The sequence below is a fragment of the Diceros bicornis genome, unplaced genomic scaffold (genome assembly GCF_020826845.1).
Source record: "Diceros bicornis minor isolate mBicDic1 unplaced genomic scaffold, mDicBic1.mat.cur scaffold_73_ctg1, whole genome shotgun sequence".
In the NCBI taxonomy this organism is placed as follows: domain Eukaryota; kingdom Metazoa; phylum Chordata; class Mammalia; order Perissodactyla; family Rhinocerotidae; genus Diceros; species Diceros bicornis.
The window spans coordinates 813,000-831,647 of NW_026691615.1; the positions used below are offsets into that span (position 1 = coordinate 813,000).

The window sequence follows — 18,648 nt, forward strand, 5'->3', positions numbered from 1 at the left end:
TTGTCTCCAACAGTCCTGGTTTGCACTTGTCCTGGGTATAATTCTTGTTTTCAAATAGTTTTTAATATCAAGTTTAATGAGGTGTAATTTATATGCAACATAACGCACCAATTTATCACAGCCTTGTGAAGTTGAAAAGCCTCAAATGAGTTTATTTCAGAAGAGCCAAAAGAATGGCAATTCAGGATGTGCATGCTATGACAAACCATAGGCAAATCAACAAACACAGAAGAGGAGCTGCTTTTATGGAGAAAAAGGGGGAGTATGGAGGGGCTGTTCTATAGGAAAGTCCATGAGGAGAAAGTAACATTTCAGGGCAGCAATGGCTTCTCATTGGCTGAGCTGGGGCATTTCTCATTGGCTGAGCTGTGGCGTTTCTCATTGGCTGAGCTGCAGTCTTTCTCATTGGCTGAGCTGGGGCATTTCTCATTGGCTGAGCTGTGGCATTTCTCATTGGCTGAGCTGCAGCGTTTCTCATTGGCTGAGCTGCAGTGTTTCTCATTGGCTGAGCTGCGGCATTTCTCATTGGCTGGGCTGTTGCCAGGTGGAGAAAGAAATCTCCCTTCAGTAGTAAAATTGTTTTACTTCCTGTCCAAGATGCAAGTGTGTCTCTCTTCCTGTTTGGTGTAATTGACGCTGTATGGTATGGCATGAGAGCTCCCCCCTACAGGCCTTCATGACTCCAATTTAGTTAAGATTTCTTTGATTAATTTAAACACCCTTAGGATGGTATCTATCAAAAAAAGAAATTAAATAACAAGTATCAGCAAAGATGTGGAGAGACGGAAAGCTTCATGTATTGTTGGTAGAAATGTAAAATGGTGCAGCTGCTGTGAGAAACAGTATGAGGCTCCTCAAAAAATTAAAAGTAGAATTACCATATCATCCAGCAATTTCCCTTCTGGATATATACCCAAAAGAGTTGAAAGCTGGGTCTCAAAAAGATATTTTCACATTCACATTCTTAACAGCATTATTCACAATAGCCAACCGGTGGAGGCAACCCAAGTGTCCGTTGATGGATGAATGGATAAACAGAATGTGATCCATCCAGCAATGGAATATTATTCAGCCTTAAACTGGAAAGAAATTCTGACACCTGCTACAACATGGATGAACCTTGAGGACATTATGCTGTATGAAATAAACCAGTCACAAAACAGCAAATACTGTATTACCTCACTTACAAGAGCCATTTAGAGTAGTTAAACTCCTAGAAACAGAAAGTAGAATGGTGATTACCAGGAGCTGGGGAAGGGAGAAATGGGTAGTTGGTGTTTGATGAGTGTAGAGTTTCAGTCTTGCAAGATGAAATAATTCTGGGTACTGGTTGCACAACAATGTGAATACACTTAACACCACTGAATTTATATTTAAAAATGGTTAAGATGTAAATTTTACGTTATGTGTATTTTATAGCACAATTAAAAATTAAAAAAAAAATTTAGATGTACCCATTTCAAGCTTATAATACAGTGAGTTTTGAGAAATGTATACAGAGGTGTAGCCATCATTACACTGCAGATATAGAACATTTCCATCCTCCCCTGAAATTCCTTCCTGCCCCTTCTCAGTCCTCACCCCACCCCCACCCCAAGCCACCACTCATCTCCTCTGCATCACTATTGACTGCACTTGCCTTTTCTCCAATGTCATATAAATGGAATCACACAGTGTGTACTCTTTTGTGCCTGGATTCCTCCTCTAGGCATAATGTTTCTGAGATTCCCCCATGCTTTTGTGTGTATCCACAGTTTGTTCCTCTTCGTTGTTGAATCTTCTTCCATCATGTGGCTGGACCACAATCTGTGTCTCCATTCATCTGTTGACGGATGCTGGCATTGTCTCCCATGTGAATTTGGATGAATTAAACTGCTGTGAATGCTGTTGTAGAATCTTTTTACAGATTTCAGTTTTCTCTTCTCTTGGGTAAATACCTAGGAGTGGGTCAGATAGTAGGTGAGTGTTCAACATTATAAGAAACTGCCAAACCATTTTCCAAAGTGGTTGCACCATTTTGTACCCCCAAGAGCAATGTCTCAGGGCCCTGGTGGCTTGGGAAGGGTACTTTTGACCCAAGAAGGCCTTCAGCAGATCTAGAGCAAGTGGAGGGGATTCTCTAGACAAGAGCAGGAGGAGAGGAAATGCAGCTGGAAGTTGAAGCAGATAATGAGAGGAAGCAGGAAGTTGGCAGTAACATGTGCCTGATAACACGTGTTTTCATGGGAAGATAAGACTGGGGGGCTGGGGAGCAGGAGTTGGGGGGGTCTCTGCTATTTGGAATTACAGCCTCTGAAGCAAGACCAAGAGAGAAGCTGGAGAGAAGTGAGATCAAGTCTTCCATGAACCAGGAGCCATTTCATTCATTCATTCATTCATTCATTCATTCCGGTGTAGGGGAGCAGAATTTGCCACCCTCAAGATGTGTCCCTTTGGCTTGAGGATTATTGTTGGCTGGTTATTTGTTTAAAAACTGCAGACATGGGAAAAGCTCTTAAAACCAAGTAGAAGTTACCCTTTGTAAGAGACACTGACATTTGTAAGGGAAATCTCCATTTGTAAAGATATCTCCCTCTCTGTACCAGGAAGAGGGGGATGACCTTATCTCTAGAAACTCTTATCAATGTGGAAGGCAAAGACATAAATCTGCTTAATAACCTTATTTTTGTTTACTGTGATTTTTCTGGTAATCTCCCATAACTGACCCCCCCACCCCCAATATCCTCCTTTGTCTTTAGATGAAGATAGTATTTAAGGTGGCGAGCTCAGCCATTCTGGAAAGTTGCTCAGTTTTCCTAGGTTTCTCCCATGTGTACAGGTTATAAAGCTTTGTTTGATTTTCTCCTGTTATTCTGTCTTATGTCAATTTAATTCGTAGGCCAGCTAGAAGGACCTGGAGGGTAAGGGAATTGTCTTCCTCCCCTACACCTTCCTTCATGCAATACAATCATTTGCATTCAACCAATACAGTCATTTTCTCACCCACAAACATTTCTTGAGCATTTATTCTACACCAGACACTGGTATCCAATGGAAAACAAGAGGTCAGAATCTCTGGACATAAAGGAACTGCTTTAGCCGGGGTCCCGCCCCTCAGAGAGCAGAGACCTGGAGGATGAGGACCAATGAGAGGGCTCAAAAAGCAGAAGAGTGAGCAGGTGCGGCTGGAGGCCACCAAAGGGGGAACAGTGCAGCTGGGAATGGGAGCAGCCACATGCGGCCTTGTGGCCCCTGCTCGTTGCACTTTGTACCTGCTGTTCCCTCTACCCAGGCAACATTCCTCTGATCTCTGAAAGCTGGCTCTTCCCTTCCCTTCAGGGGCCCCAGTCCAAGCATCATCCACTTAGAGAGCCTTCTCTGACCCTCTATTGAAACAGCCCCTCTGTCACTCTCCTCCCACCTGCTTTATGTGTCTTCACGGCACTTGTCACCATCTCACATTTGTTTGTTGCCCGGATAGACCATCAGATCCAAGGGCAGAGATTTTTGCCCTGTTCACTCACTACTGCAGTTGCAAGTGCCCATTACACTGTCCCACGTCTCACTGAATGAATGAATGAATGAATGAGTAAATGAGCGAGTGAATAAATGAATGAGTCAGTGCGTGAACTAATGAAGTTCAGGAGGTGGGCTGGGCTGAAGACAGAGATGTGGGAAGTCAGTGAGGATTGGGGGTGATTGAAGCCGAGGGGTGGTGGAGAGGCAGAGAGAGAGGTCCTGAGGGGAAACTGAGGCCTGCAGAGGGGAAAGGAGGGCAGAGTGCAGCAGGGGGACAGCTGGTGGAGGAGCCCTGCTCTGTCCATCAACTCCTCCTGTGAGATAGCTCTGCACAAGACCAGCAGAGGGCGCATGCGCTTGTCTGTGTGACCCTGTACGTCTGGTGTGTGTCTGTCTGTGCATCTGTTGCACATCTGTTCGTTTGTCTCTGTGTGTCTGTGTGTTTTGTTTTATGTATGTTTCTGTGCATTTATATGTGTGTTTGTGCATGTGATTGTGTTGTGTGTATCTATGAGCACATTGGGTGTGTTTATCTTGTATCTCTAGATGCATTGTGATATGTTTATATCTGTGTGTTCATGTTGTATGTGTGTTTTGTGTACCTATGTGTGTGTTTATGTGTATTGTTGGTGTCTGTGTGTACCTATGTGTGTGCCCGTGGTTTTATTGTATCATGTCTGTGTGCGTCTGGATGTTTATCTGTGGTTTGGTTGTGTCATATGATCTCTATCTTTGTATATGTGCTGAGTGGATGTTTATAGTTCGAGTATGTGTGCACGTGGTTCCTGTGTGGTTTTCTATTGTGTCTGTATCTGTAATTATTCTTTAATAAAATGTGGATAATGTTTGTTATTTCTCACGGTTGTTGACAGGATGCAAGAAGGTGGGCTGTGTTTACTAACCTACAGTAGTACTGGAACTTAGGAATTACTCAATACAAAAATAACATTTTACCTTCTCAGCCAGGTCCACCCTGCCCACTCTTCCTACTGGCCACAGCCCCAGCCCCAGCCTCTCAAGCCCTTTATCCGACTTGACTTTTTCTTCCTTTCATTTTATTCATAGCACTTATGACTTTTTAATATACAATATTGGGGTTCTCATTCTCAGCATTATTGACATTGGGAGCTGATCATTCTCTGCTGTGGGGGCTGTCCTGTGCATTGTAAGATGCTGAGCAGTGTAGGGGAGGAAGACAATTCCTCTACCCTTTGGGTCCTTCTGGCTGGTCTAAGAATTCAATAGACATGAGACAGAATAACAGGAGAAAATCAAACAAAGCTTTATAACATGTACACATGTGAAAAACCCGGGAAAGCTGAGTAACTCATCAGAATGGCCAAAGCTGTCACCTTAAGTACCATTTACAAGTAAAGACAAAGGAGGATGTTGGGGGTAGTGGTTTGAAACTCTAAAGGGGAAGAAGGAAATAGTTGGAAATGAAAATGTTTGTTAAACAAGTGTTTGCTGGGCTCTCTGTAGACAATGTTATCTTATGGTGATAGTTCCATCCTGGAACAGGCCTTCTATCTTAAATTCTTTTAGGGAGTTAGGGGGAAGGTCAAAGTTTCTTTCAGAGTCTTTTGTTCTTAAAAATAATCAAGGCAATGAGACGTATTTGGGGGTGGCCAATTCTGACCCCCACAGTCCCGCCTTTGAAACTTTAAGAAGTTTCACAGTCCAGAATCTGAGTTGGTAGATTGTTTCATCTCACTGAACATGTCTCTTAGTCCTGATAATAGGTTAGTCCAGTTCAATTCATTTCAGGAGGTAATGATGCAGATGGGCTCCCAAGCAATCAGGTATTTAATAAGCAAGCAATCAGGTGGAAGCAAATAATCAGGTATTTAATAAGAAGTATTTCTATGGAAACAAAAAGAAAAATAAGGGTAATGGTTGGAGCAAATTATAACCCAGTTTTTGAGCCCAGAGCATGGCCAGTCAAGATTTCTAGGTGTCAGTGTTGAAGCACCTTTTGCAGTTTGAAATGTCTCTGATGACATCATCGAGTGTTCGGGTACCCTTATGTGTGGCTTATGCAGCAACTGGAATGAATCTCCCTTAAGTTTCTATTAGGTCGTCCAGCTTCAACTTGTAGGGCTACAGGAACAAGGGTGGTTTCAGTCCTCAATGATTCCCAACGAAAATGATGGAAATAATTGAAAACATTAGTTTGGAGATTTGTAGCCAGATATTTCAGGAGACTAGAAGAATTCAGGAAACAGCCTAGTTTATAGGTATAAAACAAAAACCTCAAAAACAATCAGCAGAACTCGTATCTAATATCTACAATTGTATTATACTTTCTACTGAAACGTAAATTTTTTCTCTAAAATCGCCCTCATTTTAGGGGCCGGCCCTGTGGCGTGGTGGTGAAGTGCGTACACTCCACTGCTGGCGGTCCGGGTTCAGATCCTGGGCATGCAGTGATGCACCGTTTTTCAGGCCATGTTGTGACAGCATCCCACGTAAAGTCAAGGAAGATGGGAACGGATGTTAGCTCAGTGCCAGTCTTCCTCAGCAAAAAGAGGAGGATTGGCATGGATGTTAGCTCAGGGCTGATCTTCCTCACACACAAAAATAAATAAATAAAATAAAACAAAATCACCCTCATTTTTACTAAAGATAGCCAAATTAAGGCTAATTGGTTTGCCAAGTAAGTCTAGTTTTAATAAACTTGGCCCAAGTATTTACATAAGTACAGTGAGAATAACAATTGATCCTATAGGCTCTTTTAAATTTGCTTTGTTGGAACTCTTTATATGGAATCTCAGCTTGAATGATAAAGGCCTCTTGAGACCAGGAAAGCCAAGCAAAGGACTTGTTATCAGACTTGGCCTGCAATATCTACATATTTGGGTGAATTCCTCTCTTCTCTTGAGGTTTCCCAATATATTTCAAGTTTCCTTGCACCTGCCAGAGAAGTGACCTTCTTTACTCACCTGATAAGGTTGCCAGGAACCCAGTAAGCCAGGCACCAGGCCAATATTTTCAAGTGGCTTTATTCCATAAAGTCCAATCTTTGTTCCTCAAAAGCTGTCTGGTCATATCTGAGTCTATGCATGTTTCTCTCAAATATGACATTCCAGTCAAAGCTTTGGTAATATAACCAATGTTTCTAGTTATGTCCTGTTATAAGGAGAACAGATTCTTATTGAACTTATGCAAATAACTATATTGCCATGAAAATAAGGATATTCACTCACTAAGAGTTTCCAAATTCTGGAGGGATCTGGTAGGGAGAAAAAGATAAATGTTTAATTTTGCTTACATGAGTATAATTTACCAAATTCTTATAAGTCATCATTAGCTTAAGAGGCAAGAGAAAAAGTTTTCCTTAAATCTGAAAAAATAAGACATTTAAAAAATCAGTAATATTTCAGACAAAGGTCATAAAAATTACAATTATCCTCATCAGTTAATTTAGTCCCATGTAATCAACTTTTGGATCTTGACCTTCTGTTAGAAGTTTTATGAAGTCAGTTTTTCTGTTAGAGTTCTGTAATTATTTACCCAGTTCAGTTTTACATTCTGAAAGTTTATTAGAAAACTTTATTCTAGTGCGTGAGAGTCCTTTCCATGAATCTCTCTAAAGATGAAAATACTTGTAACAGCAGAGTAAAACAAAACTGTCTATAAATGACAAAAGACTTAAAAATGGCAATTGACAAAGAAATTTGGTTATTTCTGTGACATACAACACTTTAAGATAAAGACAAGAATTATGACTGATAACTAGGATGGATCAGAATTTTAGGAACGTTATGTAATTTTTAAAACATTTATGTCTATACATTTACCCACCCAGTATTATAGGTTCATATAAAACAATGCTTAGGTATCAATTTAACCACAGTGGCAGTGAAAGAATTTTAGGCAAATGCAGAAAATTAAAGCTGAAGAAAACTTTAGCACCTGTGATTAAAGACCCGATAAAACAATATAGGAAATTAATTTTGATAAAACATAAAAACCTTTCATAATCTTTTTATCAAGAGCAGACTAAAAGTTTAAGAAAATTATCCTTTTAAGATAGTGGGAAAAAACAAATTTTAATATTGTATCAGCTTACTTTCGATATTAAAACTCATTCACTTGGGGCCAGGGCAGTGCCATGGTGGTTAAGTTCACGTGATCTGCTTCAGTGGCCCAGGGTTTGCATGATTGGATCCCAGGCACAGACCTACGCACCGCATATCAAGCCATGCTGCGGCAGGCGTCCCTCATGTAAGGTAGAAGAAGATGGGAATGGGTGTTAGCCCAGGGCAAATCTTCCTCAGCAAAAAGAGGAGGATTGGCAGCAGGTGTTAGCTCAGGGCTAGTGTATCTCACCAAAAACAAACAAACAAACAAACAAATAACAAAAAAACTCATACACTTAAGTTCATTTTAGTCTTAGCTAACGTGACCATATACAAAACTCTTTTTACAGAATTCTTCTTTCACAAATCTTCTATAACTTTCTTTTTGCATTCAGAATTTGTCCCATGCCTTTTTTCTTCGCTTCTAGTACTTTAGGGCAAATTTATCTTTCTTAAAAAAAAAAAACAAAAATATTTCCATTCTTTATACCTTCTTTACTGAAAACATACGTTTTACTTTCCTTGAATACAAAGACGTTTCTGTTACTAATTTTTAGTAGCTTTAGTCACATATATTAGTTAAAATTCTTAAACCTTATAGACCTAAATTTTTAGTGAAAACTAAGAAATGAGCAATTATGAACTGTCTTTTACATTAGCATTCTCTGGCTTGGCAGATTTATAAATACTTCTTATAATTTCTAGAAACGTTACTTTATAGTACAACCTTTTAATTAAACACAAGACACGTTTCCTAATAGACCCAAACACTTTTTAGTTTCTCTGTAATAAGAAAAAAGTAGGTAAACTTAGACATGATTAGCAATTAATGTTTCAGTAGTTTATCTTGTTTGGAAATGATCTAGATACTTGATGAATTTTTATCATTAAACTTAAAGTTTTAAGTTACCAAAGAGATTTTGGAAGTTATTGTAAATATACACGCCATAAGCTACAATTATTGTTAAAAGTTTATCCATCAACACTTATCTCACTTACATCTAAATCATTTGCTCCCAAAAATTATGTTTAGATTACCCATGAAAACTTCGTGAGACATTAGACAAAATCGGCTATTATTTAAAGCTATCCTTTTGCTGACAAATTTGTAACAGGGATAACATGAACTTATTTGATTAGTGAACCCAGGCTGCTTGTCGGTATCATATCCAATGTTGATAACTCTGAGGATATGCCTATTTTAATCAAACCAACAAACTTAAATAAGCTTTCATTTACCAAAGATTATTTTATATTATGTTAACTTAAAAGACATTTGCGTTAGTTTTTTTACATTTAGAAATAATTTCTGTAAGCACTTACTTTAAACCAATTAAATGGAGCTCTTAAGTATGGTGTTACCATCAGGAGGTAAAAAATCACACATATATAACATACATATAGACACACAAACACAAAGATTCCACAGCTATTGTTTTAAAACTTTAGGACAATGTATCACACGTTTTGAAGTCTTCACAAAGTGTTTAACAAAGTCCCTCCTTCTAAGTGTACAATTTAGCCCTAGACCAATTTACCTTGGGGGTCTTTTATTATCTTTTTTACTAGCACCTGATATTAGCCTCTAGTTTTTATCTCTTATAGGGTGGGCTTAGGCGACCCTGTTGACTTCCCTTTAGTAGGTTTAAGCAACACTGTTGAAGGGCAGATTTATATGCTGTCCTACAATCTGACAGGGAAAACGTTCCCCGTGAGACATGATGTCTATTAACATAATACAATCTATAACACAATCAGGCAAAAAGAGATGCAATCTCTTCACATAAAGTCCCTAAATATATCAATTTTCCTACAAAATTTCATCTGAATTCCATCAACTCTTATCTCTCTGATCATAGCTTTCATTACGACTTTATCAATAGGTTTTGGTCTTATAATATTGGAGAGGGGAAGCATTCCCAGTCAGACATCACACATTTAGGCAAAGCTGATATAACCTCTTTATATAAAATTACCTTAACCATTCCAAGATTTTAAATCTTATCAACACTTATACTTTTACTTTTGCAATTTAATTGTAGCCTGACTCAGGGTCTTCAGGATAGTGAGTATTTTATTTTGTATTTCTTTTTTTAATTTGGTTTTTTCATAGGTACCAATAAAACAATTATGATGAGAGCTCTCAGAAAATTTTTTTTCCAATTTAAAGGTTTTTCCGACGTAAATGATCCATCATCTGGCCACATTCAGGAGTAGGGTCTTAATAGCGACTCAAACCAACAAGCCTTTTACAGCTTAACCATGGATGCAAGAGCTGTCTCCAAAGGAGGGTACAAGAGAAGCAGCCCTCACCAGATCCAGAAAGTTCACTCCCAAAAATAGTCTAAGAAAGCAAAGGCCTTCATTGCACTAATAAGGAATGAAGGTTGAAACAACAGAGGCCTGTAATGAAAACAATTTGGACCCCTTATGAAAAACTCCCCTGAGAGCTGACACAGCCAGACAAAGCGAGGGCATCTTGGAGTCCCAGGCTATTCCACCGGCCACCAAGATGCGTGCCATTACATGCATCCTCCAGATGGCAGAGACCAAAGAGGTCACAAAGCCAAGCTCTCACGACGTAGAACAAGACAAAAGAAAAAAAACCTCATCTTATATGCACATTAACAGCTTTATTCCCAGACAACAGGCTTATAGATGCCTGCATCTTGCTCTTTGGTTTTTCCTTTTTATGACAAACAACACAAAAGACAGAACATGGGAAAATAGTGACCACCTCTGGGAGGAAAAGGATCAATAAATCAACGAGTACTCAAACCAAATTTCCTAGAGTCGCTTAGTCCAAGAAGCTAGCTTCACCAATATTTTGTCCTGCTAATCTAAATTTAGAAAAGGAAACAAAACTCACCACTCTCCCTTCCAATGAACCCTGCAGGCAGAGATCTGGCACACTGACGTGGTAAGAACCCTTACCTCCAGCCAGCTCTTCTCAGGGGTCCAGGATCTCTCTGCTGGTGTACTCCAGGAACGAGCAGCATCCAGCCAGTGAAGTTTTATCCTGTCCCAGTTGCCAAACCGTAGGTGAGGAAGAGAATTCCTTTACCCTCTAGGTCCTTCTGGCTGGTCTAGGAATTAAATTGACATGAGACAGAATAACAGGAGAAAATCAAACATAGCTTTATAGCATGTATACATAGGAGAAACCCAGGAAAGCTGAGTAACTCATCACAATGGCCAAAGCCATCACCTTAAATACTATCTTCAGATGAAGGAGCTGAAGGAGAGGATGTCAGGGGTAGTGTTTTGGGACCTCAAACGGGAGGAAAGCAGTTTACGTGGAGATGGAAATGAACAGTGTCTGCTGGGCCGTCTGTAGACAATGTTATCTTATGGTATTAGCTGCCTCCTGGAACAGGCCTTCTATCTTAAATTCCTTGAGGCAGTTAGGGGGAAGGTCATTGTTTCTTTCAGAGTCTTTTGTCCTTAAAAATTATCAAGGCAAATTGACACACTTAGGGGTGACCAATTCTGAGACCCCACAGCAGCATCCTTGTCTCCACCCACTAGATGCAGGTAGAACTGACCTCCCAAATTGTGACAACCACAGACATTGCCCAGTGTCCCCTGTGAGCATCATCGCTCCCGGGTGAGAACCACTATGCTCTACAACTGACTTTTTCACTCTGTTCATTATTTGCAGTCTGTCTCTCCCCACCTCCTACAGAATGTTTGCTCCAAGAAGGAAGGAAGTTGCTTATGTTGGGCATTGATGGAAGCCCAGGTTCTAGATCAATCTTGGGGCACAGCAGGTTTTCCATAATTGTTGAAAGAATGAGTGAGCATTAGTGGGTTCTGTGCCTGGGGACGGTACAGGGCTTGACATCGTGACGTCCTTCCTTTATCACAGCATCCCTTGGGGGAGGCCCTGTCACTGTCCCCCATCTCACAGAGGAGAAAAACTGAGGCTTCTAGAAGCTACATGCACACACCCCTCACCACCCACTAGTAGAGTCCAGAAGCTTAGCTGACCACCACCCCACAAATGTGTGTGTTCTCCCTTCTGGTCAAGAAGGATTGAATTAAGGGCAGGGGCAGACCCAGCCTCTGGCAGCACCTGAGGAGAGTTGAGGAGGGGAGCTGAGCTGGCATGGGGGCCACGCCTGAGGGCCTTTCTCAGCAACCAGCAGGGAGGGGCCAGAACTTGGCCAGTTCAGCCTGTGTCTCTCGGAGTAAGGCCAGCCCCAGACCTCTAAGAGATGGGGACCTAGCTCCAGAGTGCAGCCCCAGAACCATCCTGGAGATGTTGCTGCAGCTGCCAGGCCAGGGAGGCTGGAACTGCGCGCACACACACACACACACACACACACTCCACTCCCCATCACCCCCACTCTCTCAACCCCCCTATATCCCCCCGTTTTCCCACCCCCTACTTCCCTCACCCCATCCTTACCCCTAGCCCAGCCCACTCCAGAAAGGGCCCAGCCCCGTGACTGGCCACTGGGTCCCTGGTACCAGGAATGAAGACTCAGGAGATGGGAAGGAAGGAAGTGAAGTGGGCGGAGCGGGTGAGGGAGGGGCTACATTTATACCCATGTCTAGCGCTGGGAGCCTGCTCATCATGGACACTGCCAGGTACAACAGATGGGACAGCAGGCTGGAGGAGGCCCCTGGAGGTATGAGCAATGGGATTGCCTCACCTGCCCCCTTGGGTCCTCTGTCCAGTGGTTTGGGGTTTGATGGGGAAAGGGAGGGGAACAGCCAGGAGAGGGCCCACGTGGTGGTGCAAGAGAGACACCACAGATCCTAGAACCAGCTGGACCTGGACTCAAATTCCAACTCTGTCACTCAGGGGCTGGGTGACCATAGGCAAGTTACTTAACCTATCTGAATCCCAATTTCCTGGGAGGAGCCCAAGTGTCCTGGGCTTGATCCTTTGGGCGCAGGGATCCAGGATGGTCCTGGTACAGGAGGGATCAGGAGTCCATCTGTGTTATTCCAGGGTACTGTGGACGCTGGGGATGGAGACTCCTCTGGCTAGCCGTGTCTCTCATGATTGCCATAGTCCTGTGGGTCCTCATTCTGAGCATCCTATTTTCCAAGGGTGAGTGACTGCATAATGGGGGGAGATGTCCAGTTCCCAGGGGACATAGACCTCCCCACTCAGGGCACACCAGCTGGGTCCCAGACACCTGCCTGGGTCTGAGTTTGAAGACGTGCGAATAGAATGTGTGCACATCTATGGACTGTGTGCACCCACGTGTGTGTGAGTGTGTGCATGCATGAATGTGTGAGCATGTCCCAGGTGTTTGTTTCCCCTCGGTGTGAGTGCACATTTTGTGGGCTGTGCGTCTGCCCGCCACCCTCTGTGGGTCCCACGACCAGGGTCCCCACACCCCCTGGGCGAGGGTGGAGTTGTCCTGTCCCCCGGGGCCGCGCCTGCGGGAACCTTTCTCCGCAGCCTCCACAGAGCTCGGGGCGCTGCTCAGCCACCAGGACCTGCTGAGGACAAATGGTGAGTGCAACACGGGGGCTCCTGTGTCCCTGGGATGTGCAAGGCAGGAGTGTCTGGGACCCTGGAGACCGGTAGGGGGTGGGTGGTTGAGGATCTCACGGTCTCCGGGGCTGGCCCAGGAGAAGGGAAGGATGTCCCGTGAGTCCTCGCTGGTGACCTTCTGGGGGTTTTCCAGCCTCGGAGCACGTGGCGGTGCTGGCTGCCTTGAAGGAGGAGGTCTTGGCCTACAAGAGCTACTGTAAGACTTGCGGGCTGAGGGGGCGGGGCTTGTGGATGGGGGTGAGGAGGCAAGAGCGGGTGGGGCTGGTGGGCGGGATCGGAGGAGGCGGGTGGGCGCCGGGCGGGATGCTTTCAGATCCCGCCCGCAGCCCACCCCCGCTCCCCCCTCACCCCCCCACCCCCACCCCCCTCGCTTCCCAGGCCAGGGGACGCAGGCGCAGCTGCAGACCGCTCGCACCCAGCTTGGGGAGGCGCAGGCAAAGCTGTTCCAGCAGGAGAGCGCCCTGAAAGAACTGAGCGAGCGCGGTGAGGGCAGGACAGCACCGCGACCCGTGATCCCTCCCCGCGCCTGTCACCAGACTCTCCCTTCACATCCTGATCCCTCTGTGACCCCGACCCTATCCTGTGATCCTGACCCTGCCCGCTGCACTCTGACCTTGACTACGATTCCTAATCCCAATCATAACCGGACCCTCCCCAGCTGTAACAGTCCTCGACCGTGATGTCATTCTTGACGGTGACGCTGACTACGGACACGCATGCTGACTTGACCTAATCATGACCCTACTCCTGACCCTGACCCCAGCTATGATCTGGCCTTCCTTGATCTTGCAGTGACCCGGGGCTTGGCTGAAGCTGGTAGGGACCGCGAGGGCATCCGCGCTGAGCTGTTGAGGGCGCTGGAGGCGGCCCGGCTCGGGAACCGTGAGCAAGATGGAGGGGGAGGGGCGAGGGGAGGGAACAAGTGGACACTGCCTGGGGGCCTCGGGCTTCCCTGAAACGTACTGCCCCGCCCTTTGACCTTGGCCTCTTCTCTGTGGCTCCGCCCCTGGCCCGAGGGTCCACTCCCTTCCCCCAGTCCTCTCCGTCCTCTCCACCTGGGGGCAATCCCCCTCTTTGACCCTCGCCACCCCGCAGGCTCCTGCGAGCAGTGCCCCGCGTCGTGGCTGCCCTTCCAGGGCTCCTGCTACCTTTTCTCCGAGCTAAAGGCCCCATGGGATGAGGCCCAGCGCCAGTGCGAGGGCGCCGGCGCTCACCTGGTGATTGTCCGAGGCATTGAAGAGCAGGTGCGCAGGGGGCAGTCAGAGGCGGGAGGCGGAGTTCACCTGAGGGGGCGTGGCCCGGGAGGCGGTCCTCCAGGGCCAGGCGGACTCTGCAGGCTCAGTCTACCCTCGCGCCCAGGGCTTCCTGAGTCGGAACACGCGAGGCCGCGGTTACTGGCTGGGCCTGAGGGCCGTGCGCCGCGGGAGCAAGATCCAGGGCTACCAGTGGGTGGACGGAGTCTCGCTCAGCTTCAGGTGAGAGAAGGGACATGAGAAGGTGAACAGATCAGACCCTAGGGGAAGTGCTGTGGCCAGATCTCAGGGTTTTGGCTCGGATGGGCAAGCTAGACTCTAGGAACTGGCTGAGGTTAAATTCTGGGGGTGAGCAAGTTATATCCCGGATTCGTGGTTAGTTTAGACACTCAGGGTGTCTAGGTTGGACCTAAGCCATAAACAGGCTAGACTCTGGGAAGGAGGGCTGGAGCCCAGGGCCATCCTCAGTCTAGACCCCCAGCAACACCGGTGCCACACCACTGCAGCCACTGGAACCGGGGGGAGCCCAATGACGCTCGGGGGCGCGAGGACTGCGTCATGATGCTGCGCACGGGGATGTGGAACGACGCACCGTGTGACAACGAGAGGGACAACTGGATTTGTGAGAAGAGGCAGAGCTGCTGACCCCGCCCAGTGGCCCCGAGCCACGCCCACCGCCGCACGTGCGCTTTTTGAGCTGCTCGCGGCTACGGATCCGCCCACCGCCGTGGATTTTTTGTTTTCCCACCAACCGCAACTGACAACCACCCTGCGCAACCCAGCCCGGTGCAGTGCCTGCGCTCTGGAACCTCTGCTCCAACTTACCTGCGACCCCTCGCACAGGGACCTCACCTAGCCTAGGCTTCCCCGGCTCCAAAATCCCAGCTCCTTGGCCCATGATCTCACCCCACCTCTCTCTCTAGCCAAGGCCGGCTGACTGAGATGGAGCGGTCTGGTTTGCTTGCATTTTCCCCAGACTGGGAGGCCTCCAAGATAGTGGTATGTGAGCTGTCTTTGCTGCCCTAGGGAGCATCAATAAAAGTTTGAGAAATGAATCTTGGTTTCTGGCTGTAAGGAGCTGTTCTAAGCTTTATCCCAGAGACCCTGATGATCCCTGTGATTGTCCCGGACCTCCCTGAGTGACTCCAGGCCCTACGATGCCAAAAAACCCAGGAGTAACCTGCTCCGGGCGAGGAGGGCTGTAGGGCACTGGGGACACAGGAACGAGTCAGACCCAGTCGTTACCCCCCAGGACCCCCTCATTCTGGTCTAGCTGGACACAGAGACCCTGTGAGCAGTGACTCAATGGAGGCAGGCATGAAGGAGTGACAGCTGACACATTTGGAGGAGCCACTTTTGTCCTCAGGGACAGGGACTGTGCTGACATACTACAGTGGTGGCCCCTTTCCTTGAGGAGACTGGCACCCCCTTGTGGAGATGACAGGCAGCCTGAGACAAGACCCTGGTGCAGGTGGGAGACGGGTTTGCCAGGATCTGATGAGCAGGTCCCTTCTGTCTCAGGCACCTAGCTTCTGTGACCACTGGGTGGGACAATCAGGAAATACATCCCAGCACAGATGGGCTTTCCAGGAACAATGGGATTTCAGCATGTGGAGCTGGGAAGGGAGGGCTTTGCAGGCAGAGGGTGTTGGAAGGTGTTGAGTATGGCTGAGCACATTTGGGGGTGCGGGGTGCACGGAGCCTGGATGTATCAACTGGGGACTTTTGATCTGAATTCAGCCACCACTCCCAACGATTCCTGATTCCATCCTGGGGACCTAGGGCTCTCCTAGAATTTCCGGTGGAGAGGAGTACAATGAAGGGGAATGGCAGGCTAGCAGCCTTTAGTTTGGGGCAGAACTGAATCCAGAACAAAAGGCGACTGGGAGCTCCCTGGTTGTGCAGCCCCGAGAGCATCGACTGAGCAGGAAAGGAGACAACACCACCCACCCTCCCAGGCCAGGTGGACCTTTCACTGCTGTAACCACACAAACCCCAAGCCTTCTCTGGGCCTCTACAAGTGCAGCCCAGAGCCAGGCACTGACCAGACCCAGGAGCTGCCTGACTCCTGGACAGACAGTATATGTAGTGGAATGTCGGCCACACTGACGGACTTCCAGACAGGCAGCTGGAGGAGTGTATGAGTTTCCTAATGCTGCTGGAACAGATGACCACCAGCTTAGTGGCTTAAAAGAACACACATTTATTCTCTTACAGTTCTGAGGGTTAGAAGTCCAAATTAGTTTTAGTGGGATGAAATTAAGGAGTCATCAGGGCCAGGCTCCCTCTGGAGACCCAGGGAAGAATCCATTTCCTTGATTTTCCAGCTTCTAGAGCTGCGTTCCTCGCATTCCTCAGCCAATTGCCCCTTCTTCCATTTCAAACCAGTAGAGTAGCATCTTGCTCCCTGCCAGGAACATAGGACAAAGACCCATGAAATTCTTTAATATATTACATCTTCCTAACATGAAATCCTTAATCACATCTGCAAAATCTCTGTTGCCATAGAAGGCAACAGTCAAGGTTCCAGGGGTTAAGACATGGAATCTTTGGGGGCCACTGTGCAGCCTCACACGAGACATAACCAGATGACAAACAGATTCACAGGTGGGGCAGCAGCCAATACCTGCCTGGTGGCCTACGTGCTTGGTGAGCTGGGTCAATGGTGTGGAGGACTCACGGATTCTAGTCTCACTTCCTGACATTCACATGGAGACTCCTGGCCAAGTGAGGAGCAAGAGAGACACACTGATAGCCAGACTTTCTGCCTGTCAGGTTGACAGCCGACAATCAGACTGAAGTTGTAGTGACAGAAATACAGCAGCACAGGTGGGCAGAAGGGTCCCAGGCAGCTCTCCTGGGGATTCAGCTGAGTGAGTGCTGGCTACGTGTGAGACAGAAGGAAGAGAGCCCGGAGCCGCTGGGGGATCTTCCATGGACCTGGCATCGTCAGATCAAGTCCTCTAGCTCCTGGTACTCCAGGTTCACAGACAGGGGTCCAGGACCCAAGAGAGCCCTAGGTCAGGAACCCAGAGAGCAAGGTGGCTGGCCTAGAGACCCCCATCCTGCCCTCTGCACTCCTGGTCAGCTCACAGGCTCTGCCTCCCAGCCACCTGGCTCTAACCTGCCAGCATTCAGCAGGTACATGGAGACCCTGAATGAGAGGGTCAGAGTCATGTTCCCCCCTCTTAGACTCTTGGCCCCACATCTTCCTCTCTCCAAGATTCAACCTCCCTGGGGAGAAAAGGGAGCTATAACCGAACCCTAATACTGGAACAGCCTTTGACCTTCAGTTGGCTTTTGTTGTCCTGGAGAGTCAGTCTTGCCAGAAAGACTGTATTGTACAGGCTCACAGGTGGAGCCTGGACACAGAGAAGCCCTGTGATGTTTCCCTGGGAGCCTGGCTGAGCCGGGTCAGCAGTCTCAAAGACAGACTCCCTTTCCTGGAGACACTAGAGGCCCTGAGATAGCCCCATAGGATCTGAAATGTACCTGCGTGTCTGAGACCCACCAGCAATTGTGAGAACACCATGATAGGCCCATAGTAGGCAGAATGACAAACTCTCAAATTGTCCGGGTCCTAATCCCCCTGAACCTATGAGTATGTTACCACATGGCAGAAGGGACTTTGCACATGGGATTATATTAAGGGCCCTAAGGTGGGGAGAGGATCCTGGAATATCCAGGCTGCCCAATGTCATCACAGGGGCCCTTAAAATTGAAAGAGGGAGGCAGGAGAGCATGAGGGAGGGAGTCATGTGTATGGAAGATGGTCTGGGTGACATGATATGAGAGGGACCTCATCCACCATTGTGGCTTTAAGGACGGAGGAGCGGCCCATGAACCAAGGATATGGGTGGACTTTAAAAGTGGGAAAAGGCAAGGAAAACCACTCCACGCCAATGAGAATGGCCATAATCCAGAATGCTCACAAAACCCAATATTCATGAGGATGTGAAACAACAGGACTCTCATTCATTGTTGGTGGGAATGCAAAATAGTAAAGTGCCTTTGGAAGACAGTTTGGCAGTTTCTTGAAGAACTAAACACACTCTTCTCATACAATCCAGTAATCGCCTTTCATGGTATTTACTCAAAGGAGTTGAAAAGTTGTCCACACGAACCTGCACATGGATGCTTTCGGCAGCCTGATTCATAATTGCCGAAACATGGAGGCAACCAAGATGTCCTTTAGTAGGTGAATGGATAATAAACTATGGGACACCCAAACCATGGAATATTATTGGGCACTATAAAGAAATGAGCTATCAAAATGTGAAAAGACATGGTAGAATCTTAA

General features: G+C 46.6%; 1 protein-coding gene and 1 long non-coding RNA gene across 4 annotated transcripts; one reads left to right on the forward strand and one right to left on the reverse strand.

Annotated features, from left to right (window-relative positions):
- Positions 1-4,568: 4,568 nt before the first annotated feature.
- Positions 4,569-12,679, reverse strand: LOC131403579 (uncharacterized). 3 transcript variants are annotated; one of them, XR_009219404.1, is made up of 4 exons: positions 12,422-12,679; positions 7,571-10,666; positions 6,441-6,730; positions 4,569-5,702 (listed from the first exon to the last, which is right to left on the reverse strand). It is a non-coding gene; the product is annotated as an uncharacterized LOC131403579 (long non-coding RNA). The 3 variants fall into 3 exon arrangements; XR_009219405.1 differs by having other exon boundaries at positions 4,569-6,730; positions 10,515-10,666; XR_009219403.1 differs by having other exon boundaries at positions 4,569-6,730.
- Positions 12,680-14,069: 1,390 nt separating this feature from the next.
- On the forward strand, positions 14,070-18,071 carry LOC131403561 (C-type lectin domain family 4 member G-like; the record flags this gene model as incomplete). Its single annotated transcript, XM_058537972.1, has 3 exons — positions 14,070-14,339; positions 14,455-14,570; positions 14,855-18,071. Coding segments are annotated over 3 exons (525 nt in total), but the record flags the coding sequence as incomplete, so codon positions are not given.
- Positions 18,072-18,648: the final 577 nt, after the last annotated feature.